This window comes from Condylura cristata, unplaced genomic scaffold, assembly GCF_000260355.1.
Source record: "Condylura cristata isolate star-nosed mole 26May11 unplaced genomic scaffold, ConCri1.0 scaffold00011, whole genome shotgun sequence".
Taxonomy (NCBI): domain Eukaryota; kingdom Metazoa; phylum Chordata; class Mammalia; order Eulipotyphla; family Talpidae; genus Condylura; species Condylura cristata.
This window is the reverse complement of record NW_004567112.1, coordinates 2,712,962-2,723,033: the sequence shown is the minus strand read 5'-3', so window position 1 is coordinate 2,723,033 and position 10,072 is coordinate 2,712,962. Positions and strand designations below refer to the sequence as shown.

Sequence of the window (10,072 nt, the reverse complement as noted above, 5' to 3'; positions counted from 1 at the left end):
GCACACGCGTGGGCCACACCTGTCCTGCTCCTGCCGCTGCCCCCCGGGGGGCCGAGGCCAATGGGAAGGAACGCGCCGGGTGGAGAGGGGGCCGGACCCTGCAAGCCAGCGGCCTCTCAGCGCCACGACTGCGCCCAGAGGCCCGGCAGACTGAGGCTAGGGCACACAAGACCTCCGCACCTGAGGACACCTCTCCACGTCCCCGGGGCCACCCCCACACTGCTCCCACACGGGGCGAGGGAAACTGCGCGGCCTGGAAGTGCAGGCCCCCTTCGACAGCACCCCAGTTTTGCACTGGGAGCCCTTGGCTCCTCCTCTGCATGGTGTCTGCTGAGGCCAAGCCAAGCTCTTCACAGGTCTCCGGTGGGGGGGCGCACAGGACGCCCTCCGCTGGGCTCTGACTCTGGGCCCTGGGCTCCCCGGGCTGCCTCACCCAGCAGGGCGGCCCCCAACCTGCCACCGACACCCGTTTCCAGAGGCCTCCGAGCTCCCAGGTCCCTGCCCTTTCCAGCCTCACTCACTCTCTGGCCCGACTTCCTCCTCAACCTCCCATCACGCCAGGGCCCCTGCGTAACGGCTGGACGCGGCTGGACGCCTGCTGCTCACGCGGCGGGGCCAGACTCAGGCTGGGGCCCTGAGCCCACCTGTGAGGGAGGGCGGGTGGCAGGCAGGTCAGGCCCAGGCACACCCGACTTCCTGGCAGGAGCTGCCTCAGGCCATGTCATTCCCAGCACGCCTGGCCGGCCTCGCTTCTGCTGCCCGTCCCCCTCGCCCTCGCGCCCGCCGCGGCCGCAGCCCGGGGCTTTCACAGCCCAGGTCCAGCCGCAGGCTACCAAGAAGCAGGACGCAGCAGGGGCGCCCGGGCCTTTCTCCCCCGGACGCCTCTGTCCCAGGCTGCCCCCGGGCAGAGCCTCATGTCCACGAGGCTCCCTGAGATCCACAGGAGGAGATCCGGGGACTGGCTCTTCCCAGGAGGAAGTGGGGCCTCAGGGCCATCTGAGGGGCCCGGCGGGAAGCGCCACCCTGGGTAAAGACGCAGCCAGGCCTTCCTCCGAAGAGCAGCGCGCAGAAAACGGCAGAGCTCATTTCCAGCCTCGACCAGGCTTCCTGGACTTTCTTCCACAGGGCACGGGCTGCGTTTCCCTCCTCTCGCGCGGGTCGGAGCCGGCGAGACCAGGCAGCAGCAGCGGCAGGGAGAGCCGGGCCCAGAGCCGGGCCCAGAGGCCGCCCCCGCGCTCACCGTGCGGAGCAGACAGGTGTGGCGCTGGCTCCCAGCCTGGGGTCGGCCGGGCAGTGGCGACCCCGGTGCCCTGCCTGTGCGGAGGCTCCCGAATTCCTCACCCTTCTCCCTCCGCTCCGCAGCCAGCGGGGGCCGCCAAGGACCCTGGAGGGGCCGTGGAGCCCAAAGTGCCCGCTGCGGGCGACTGGCAGCGGGTGACCCGGGCGCACAGGCAGGCAGGGCGCAAGGCCTGGCACGGCCGCCCACTCTCCGACTGGGCAGGGCTTCGCCTCGGCAGCCAGTGGGCCCGGCCAGAAGGAAGTACCTGTGGGGAAGGCCTGAGGCTGGGGCCGCGGGGCGGCCTGGAGCCACCGTCCCGTCCCTTTGGTCTCCGGATGTCGGAGAGGGCTGGGAGATTCGCTGGGGGCGGAGGCCCCGTCCGGCCCAGGCCCAGGGAGATGGTCGCTGCAGTGGCCGGCGCGTGGGCGTGCGCGAGGGAGCCGGGAACGCGGCCCCGGGGTCAAACTCTGGGCTGCCTTCCAGCAGCAGCAGCTAATGTTAGAACAAAAGGAAGAGCCCACTTGGCAGAGGAAGGTGACGGGGAGTGGGGAAAGGGGAAGCGGCGACCCGCAGGCCTGCGGTGCAGGCGGCAGCCGGCACCCCCACCCCGGGCAGGGCAGGCGGGGGCCTGGCCGGCGGGCAAGGGGCTGCGTGCCCCTCAGCACCCCTGCTTCTACGGCGCCTCTGGGGAGCGCGGTGGCCACACAGCACCACTCTTGGCTTCCAGAAAAGGGAGAATAAGAACCGGCGGGGAGCCCGGCCGGCTTATCCCCCTGCCCCCCCAGTTTCCAAGGCCCCTGGGCTCCACCTGCAGCTTCTTCGACACCCCCTGCCCGCTCCCACAATCCCAAGTGGCCTGCGGTGATTCATGCTTTCTTTTTTAATCTTAAACCCCCACTTCTGTGCTGGTCTTAGTCTGATCAGAAAACAAAAGAGAAATGCTTTTCCATCTTTCCTGTGTTATCTTGATGGTATTTACATGAGGATGATGTTACCAGTTCAGGCAGCTGAGCAAAACCCCCGTCCACTTCCTCTCAGCCCTGCTGGCTGTCACAGCAGTTTATCTCACAATCTGTCCCTGTGGACGTCACCGGCAGATGGAGATGACTTGGGGACTTTCGTGGGGGCCTGTCTGCAGGCTGAGGAGCCCGGCACAGCCTCGGGGCCCAGCGGGAGCGCAGGGCCTGGCTGGAGCAGACCGCCCCCTCGCCCTCAGCGAGGCTGGGACCCTCCCTCCCGGCTCTCTGACCTGCCGCTTCCTGCCAGTAAAAGAGGGGAGCCGCGGCCGGGCGCCCACACACCGCAAGCCGCCCTGTGCCCGCCGGCCCACGCAGGCCGAGCCTCGGGCACGGTCACCGGTGGGGCCTCACAAGCCGACAGTCTGAGGCGCCCCCTCCCCAAAGGGGGCCACCCCCCACCGCTGACCTGCCCGTCAAGGAGCCCAGGGAGGGGCGCGGAGGCACCGGCCTGGCACCGCCGCGGCAGCCGGGCCTGCAGCACGATGATGCAGAGCAGCGGGCGGGTGACAGGCCGGGGAGACGGGGTGGCAGGGGGAGGCAGGCCGCTCCCCGCCTAGCTCTCCTTACTTTCTGCTGGACGAGGCTCCCTCTCCAGCTCGGGCGAGGAGGCCACGCTCCTCCTGCCGGGCCTCAGTTCCTGGCACAGCAGCTCAGCTGACCCGGCGCCCACGGGCCTGGAAGCAGCTCCGCGGCCACCCCGCCAGGCTCGCCCGAGAGGGCCCGAGCGCAGCCGCCTGCCGAGGCCGAAGGCAGAGCTGCAGCAGGCCCCGGCCCTCCCCGGACTCCGGGCAGGCCCTGGCCCTGGAGGTCACCCCTTCTGGCCAGAGCTGCTCCACGTGTTCTCGAGATTTCACCAGGAAACACTCAACAATGGCAAACGGAGTCACTGGCCTCTCCGCCCCTCAGCAGTCAGTGAACGTCTGGGCAGCGGGGAGGGGGTGGGGGGCTGCGATGGCCAGCTGAGCAGCAGCCGGGATCGTCCACTGCAGAGGCCGAGACAGGCCCTGCCCCATGCGGCCCCTCAGGCCCAGGACGGGAACCGCAGCACTCGGGAGACAGCCCCTGGGGTGGAGCTCACGTTGCAGTGCAGGGGCCCCCAGGGGCAGCAGAAACGTGGGAAAGCGAAGGGAGAGTGGGCAGAAAGTGGGTGGGCGTGGGCGGAGGACACAGCGGAATTCAACTTCAGGCCCGTGGGCACAGGAGGAAGGACGGGAGGCAGAGCGTCCAGGCCACGCAAGACGGCAAAGCCCCTGAGGCAGGGCGGCAGCGAGGCTCGGGCCGAGGCGGAGCGGCGGGGAGAGCCCCAGAGGCCAGAGGCTGCTGGCCCGCGGTGGCCGTGGCCTCCTAGCCAGCCCTGACGTTGCTGGGCCAGGACCAGGGCCAGCACAGGCTGAGCAGGCCCGCCTGCCCCACGCCCTCTGCTGCTAGAGGAGCCAGCGCGGGGGCCGGGAGAGCCCGGGCGGGACAGGACGGCCGGTGGGAGGCCAGCAGGAGGTGCGAGGGTGGGCGGACACCTGGTCACCCACACAGACGGCAGCAGCGAGCTGGGCGCTGGGCTCGGGCACTCGGGCAGTGACCGTGGGCATCCAGCAAACCGCCGGGCGCCTGTCTGGTCTGCCCGGCAGGGCCGGGGCTCAGGCGGCCACAGACAGGGCCGAGGAGCCCAGGAGTGGAGTCATGGGTGGGGGGACGGGGGGAGGCCTGAGACTGGGGCTGGAGCGAGGTGAGGGTCCGAGCCAGCCGGCACTGGCCTGGCTTGTACTTCAAGGGGGCGGGACTAGCTCGTCCTCAAGGCCAGCAGCTTGCAGGCCAGGAGGTCGTGCCTGAGGGGTTTGCCCTGACTGTTCCCTTCTGCCTGTCTCTACCTGTCTGTCTACATGGCTGCCCCTGAGGGAGCTCTCCAGGGCGGAGACAAGCCCTAACCGCGAGGATCCCTGCAGCCGCTTGCGCCCCGCGCTCCGGGCAGGCCTGGGAGGGCCGCAGACCAGCAGACCAGCGGCCAGCGCTCACCGGGGACGGGTGCGAGCTCAGAGAAGGGAGCCACGGGGGTCCTGGGAATGGGGTCCCAGGCGGGACCCCAGAAGCCGCAGGGCCCCGGGGTGGACCCGCAGCCCCCACCGGACCGTTTCCGCCTGTCGGGGGCTGCTTCCTCGCCCTCCGCGGGGAGCAGCCCCCCGCCCGCTGCTGAGGACTGGCTCAGAGCAGGGCTGGGAGACTAGTCACGGCCTGCGGAGGCCACGGGGCCTGCTCCAGGGCGGCTTCCGGAGCAGCGGAGGGCGCCGGCCCGGCCCGGCCCGCGGGAGGCTGGCAGACCCGCCTGCTCTCCCCGCCCCCCACTCTTGACGTGGCGAGGCAGCCGCGCTCCCGCGACACCCCCACTTGGGACAGCCTTATCCTGGCTCTTATCCAGGCATCACCCCTCTGACACCACCTCCCCTCACCAGTGGAAACCAGCAAGAATGTGGGTCTCGGCGGAACCACACGTGGTGGTGTTTACCAGGGTGCTGGCTCTGGGCCTCACCGGAGGAGGCCCAGCTGGGTGCGCTCCTCGCCAGCGCACGCCAGGCTCCAGGCAGCTCTGGGCTCCGCCTGTGCCGGGGCCTGGCCCAGCCCCGCCTGCACGTCCGGCCTCAAAGAGACCTGGAGCCCGGGCCCACTGGGTCCTTACCAGCTCAGGGCTGAGGGTCTGGCATGCTACGGAGTCAGCTCCCTGGTTGTCGAGGCTTTTACTGAGGGTCATCACCATGGTAAGGGCCTCAGGCGCTGGGCTCCGCCCCGGGGGGGGCATGCGCCATCTTCAGCAGGTAGACTTGGCAGAGGCGACCTCCGAGGCCTCCCAGGTGACCAGCGTCAGCAGAAACAGCTCCCCATTGGCCGCTCACCCCTGGGGCGCGTCCTTCTAGGAAAGGCCAAGCGTGCTCAACTCCCTAGAAAGACAAAAGAAAGGCAAAGGGATTCAGACCCCGGGGTGACCAGGGTCCGGTGAGAACTGCCCTGCGCCCCTGGATGCTCAGACCTCACAAGGGCGGGACACTGCCTGCCCTCTGGCCTGGGCCCGCCTCCCAGGGCTGCATCCTGGGGGGGCTACCAGGGCCAGACTCCCCTTCCCAGAGTCCCCATTCCCCCATGCCAGCCTTTGAGTTGTCTCTAAAGTGAGTACAATGGAGGATGTAGTGATGCATCGGGGTTCTGCCAGGCAGAACCTTCAAGGCGTCTCTCAGGGGCGGGGCAGCTCCGAGTCGGCTGTCCCCACATGCACTCAGGGGGGTGACCTCTGACCCGGACCTGGCTTTGCTGTCAGCCTCAGCGTATGCCCAAGGCAGGCTGAGTGTCAGACACACGCCAACCCCAAGGTCAAGAGCAAAGGGGTGGGCCCCTGGGTGGTCAACCGGCAGTGGGGGACCCACGGTGGGCAAGCCAGCTGCGGTTAAAAACAGAAGCTACTGCGAATCAGGAGGGTCCAGTTAAAGGCATCTACTTCCCATCCTTGGAAGCACCCCCATTTCAGCCACGACAGCTCTGCAACCCTGGAGGCCAGCGCGGCTCCGCTCCTCTCCCCTGAATGGCCCGAGCCAAGTCCTGGCAGGGCCTGCCCACAGCGCCGGGAAGGGCCATCTGCCCAGCCCGCCAGCGCCTCCTCCCAGCCGCCGTCCTCGGCCCCCAAGCAAACACGGAGGGCGAGGAGGAGTTTGCGGCGACTCTCCTGATGAGTCCCCTGCACTCTGCCCTTCACAGAAAGTCACGTGGCGATAGGGACCCTGCAGACCATCACCGGAGAGCGGAAAACCAAGATGATGACAGCAATAAATACAAAACAGGCAGCCCTGCGCTGTCATTAAAAACTGCTCCACTAGGGAAGTGTTGGAGAATCTGCTGCTCCGCGCGAGTATTAATTGCACCCTGATATTTACTCGCCGTCCAGATTGTAAATCATATTTTCCTGTTTACTTCGATTAGACTTGACAGTGGGTGCTATTGAAATTGCTCAATTCCAGGCCAGCTGGCAAGCACAGGAAAACTACCTCCACTGTTCTTCGAAAACAAAGTTCATGCAAAGTGCAGAGCGGGGCAGGGGCAATCAATACACTGTCGAAGGACTGACTGGCGGGGGCCGGGGGACCCGAGGGCCCGGTGGGGCCCGAGGCCCCAAGCCACACGGCTTCACACCATGTCACTTCAGTAGCCACACGTCTGAGCAGGCGGGGCTGCTCGGGGAAAGACCCCAGACGGTTCCTCCAGTTCTCGCCAGAGAGCCGGCCACAGACGGCTGCCAGCCCTGGGCCCCCGGCTGGGGAGTGGTCGGGGCCCCCCAGGCAGGGGAGGCCTGAGCCATGGGGGCCGTGCCCGGCCGTCCAAGGGCCCCTTTGTGGCCCTCGTGGAGGGGAGGCCTGAGGGCGGCTGCCGTCTCTGGTGCAACAGCTTTGGGGCAGCCCAGGCCCAGGCCTTCGCCGTCTTCCCTCAGGAGGCAGCAGGGTCGTGGTACAGGCACAGGCCGGCGCCAAGGCATCGTCCCGGTGACTGCTAGGGCCGCCTCCCTGAGCGCAACCCGGAGCCAGGGCCTCTGCACGCTGCCCGGCACCTGAGGGGTGCCCAGGAGACACGAGCCGAGGACCCTCCTCTCGACCACGGCCATCCACCCGTCGTCTCACTTTCCCAGGGAAATCCCAGCAAATTATTTCAAATCAAAACCCCACCGAGAGGGGACTGGCTGCCTAGAAGCCCAACCCTCTGGCCAAGCAGAGGTGGCCGGAGAGGCAGACCATGGAAGCCTTTGCCCAGCCGCGGGGGTGCAGCGCCTGCACCCAGCACTCAGCTGCTCTGGCTGGCTCTGGGGCCCCCACAAGAGACCAGGCTCGCAGGAGAAGTACAGGGGTGAAGAGCAGCGCCCCATCATCTCCTGAGGTGGATGTCAGCAAGTGGGCTGGCACCATCCCCCCGGCAGGGTTGTGAGGTGGGGAGGGCGCGGCGGGCAGCCCAGGAAAAGCCCCAGCGTGGCCATCGGGGCACCCCGGTACACGAGTCACGGGGTGTTTGCAGCCTTCAGAGCACCGTCACGTGACGCCCGGTTTCGGGTACACGGGGACCTGTCCAGTGCGTGTCACAGAACTTACATGAGCAAAAGCGTTTGTAGACTCTGAAATTCGACGTGACTTAAGACGCTTACAGGAGTTTACAAAACGCTCTGTGCTGCATTTTGCAAGGCTGGGCCTCACCAAGAAACTGACCATCCCCGGACAGGCCGAGGCCCCAGTCACCCCTTCTTTGCAGTCTCTATCCAAGCAGCTGTTACAGCGGCAGATCGCCGCCGCACCCCCGCACCCCCCACCCTCACCCCAACGAGACACAGAACAAAACTCAGACTCGCCCTCGTCTGCAGACAGGACCCCCGAGGCCCGAGCAGGTCTCCCCTGCTGCCCTGGAGGCGAGAAGCAGGACCGGCTCTCGGGGCTGGGAGCTTCTGAGCTCCGCCACCCAGCGCCGCTGCGGGCTCTAGAAACAGGCGGACGCATCGCTGGGGGCGTGCAGCGGGTCGGGTCCCGCTGCCCCACCAGACCGGGCGACCCAGACCCGCCGGCAGTCCGGGGGCCCAGCACCAAGAAACGGGGACCTCCCCCGCCTGGGCGCGCCAGTGCCTCTGGCGTGACGACGCCCTCCGCGTGAGAGCATGGAAGCGGAACGCCCTCTGGGAACCTGTCAAGAGCTGTGCTTGCCCCGTCGGGTTAATGTGGGCAGAGGCCGGAGTCTGAAGGAGGGCAGGTCCCCGGGACGCGCCCCCACTGCACAGGACGGTCGCGGCCAGCCCTCGGCCAGGCGCCGGGCGCCGGTCCCCCCAGAAGGGGAGTGGCGAAGAAGCTTGCTTCCCCGTGCGGCGCCCAGAACGGACAGGAGAAGGTGGGACCTCTCGGGGGGCTTCACCCTAAGGCCTGCTCGGTGCCACTCGTACCGAGCTAAGAAAATGCACGTCAGAGGCCAATTCTAGAAAAAGCACTGCTTTAAAAGCCGTTGCCCTAGTGTCTTTGTGGACTGTGTTTGCAGAGCTAAAAGGCGACACAGGAGACAGGTCCCCCGCTGCAGAGCTCGGCGCGGTCCCCACCTTCCTCCCTCCCAGCGCGCGGAACTGCCGTCCTGTTGCACAGAGGAACTGAGCCCGGGTGACGAAGGACTCAGCCTGCTGCTCCCACCCTCCCACACCCAAGACCCCGAGAGCCCTTCACTTCTCAGTCCCCTCGGCCCGGCGCAGTCACCGGCGCCAGGCGAGCAGCACACCCTCCAGCTCATCCTCAGGCCCCCACACGCCAGCCTCTGGAGCTTCATGCACCAGGCGTCCACGCCGGGGGGGGCAGAGGCTGTCCCTCTGTGGGTGTCCCCCTGTGGGTGCGGGGATGGACACAGCATCGCTTTTCATGCGGGGCCTGCGGCTGCACAGCTGCCGGGCAGAAGGGAGAAGGGACCACCCCCAGGAAGGTCGGGGTGCGGAGCCCCGGGAGAGTTGCTGCCCGGGGTATGTGCCCATTCTCCCGTCCCCCGGGCTCTACACCCCTGCACCCCTGCACCCTGCCCTTCCATTCAAGCCCGTTGCCAGGTGTTCCCAGCGGCCACGCCCTCCACGGAGCGGCTCGGGCACAGGCTGTCAGGCACCCTCTGGACTCAGCACAGAAGGGGCCTGACCACAGCCAGCCTGCTGGGCCAGCTGCAAACCCGGGAAAGCGCTGGCCTGCACGTCCAGCCCGGGCGAGCGCACCACCTTCTCCTTCGCGCTGTGCAGGAGGTGAGCCCGCCATGCCACTTCCCCCACCCCCCGGTGGAAGGTTAAGGGGGGCAGCCCTGCAGGCGAAGCGCTCACAGAAAGCCCCGAGGCCCTGAAGTCCCGGGGCGCGCCGGGCCGGCCAGGGGCAGGCCCGTTAGGGCTGGTAATGGCTCAGAGACCGGTCTTCACAGCCACTGCAGGAGCGCTGGGCGCAGGGAAGATGCCAGAGAAGCCTCACTCCGGGGCGGGGGTCAGCAGAGCCACTGCCCACTCACGCACTAGCCACATGCCAGGCGAGGACACTGCGGCTTCCAGAGACAAGATGCCCTGGCTGAAGCTGGCACTGGCCTCGTTGGCCTCTTGCTACAGATAAAGTGGCTACTGAACTGAGGGGGGGGGCCCACTGCCCCGTGTTCCCACCGGAGGCGGCGAGGGCAGGCAGTGGCCACCAGAGGCTCCTCCTGGAGTCTGACGGCCACATCGCGTGCCCGGAAGGGGGCCCACCCTGGGGGGCCGATCAAGGTGGTCCAGGTTCCCCTCCTGAGCGTCTCCAATGGAGGGAAGGAAAAAAAGCAAGGGAGGGAACTGTCAAATGAGCTGCTGAACCACACGGGACTCTGTCCTCCGGGACTTGACACCATCATGGGGGCGCAGCGCAGCGATTTTCTGTTGTTTGAGCAAATAACATTTTGCGAGGAGGGGAAGGAATGACATTATTCAGGGACAAGAAAGTGCCGGACCCAGAGCCAAAACAAATGTGAACACGGGAGCGATACAGCGCGTGTTGTTTCTGGAAACTGCAGCCAGCTGCAGGCCCTACTTGTCAAGAGTCCATTTATCAATGAAAAATAACTGACAGACCAGTTTCCCATAAGCACCCCCTATTTCTTGCTACTGTTCATGGCATTTTAGCCCAGCAAACCTAGGAGAGATGAGTGTGCTCTGCACTAGGATTTGCTGAGCAAACTCCAAAAGGAGAGAGGGGCAGGAGGGGAGGGAGGAGGGGCCCCCCACCAGTCCCGCCTC

At 67.1% G+C, this 10,072-nt stretch overlaps 1 protein-coding gene across 1 annotated transcript in view; it reads right to left on the bottom strand.

Moving 5' to 3' along the window:
* FAM53B (family with sequence similarity 53, member B) overlaps positions 1-5,219 on the bottom strand; it is a 22,895-nt gene extending 17,676 nt beyond the window's left edge. Inside the window, exon 1 of the mRNA XM_004680961.2 lies at positions 4,967-5,219. Coding sequence (XP_004681018.1) covers positions 4,967-5,086 — 120 coding nt within the window. The 5' untranslated portion in view covers positions 5,087-5,219. The remainder of the gene's footprint in view (positions 1-4,966) is intronic.
* Between the last annotated feature and the right edge of the window lie 4,853 nt (positions 5,220-10,072).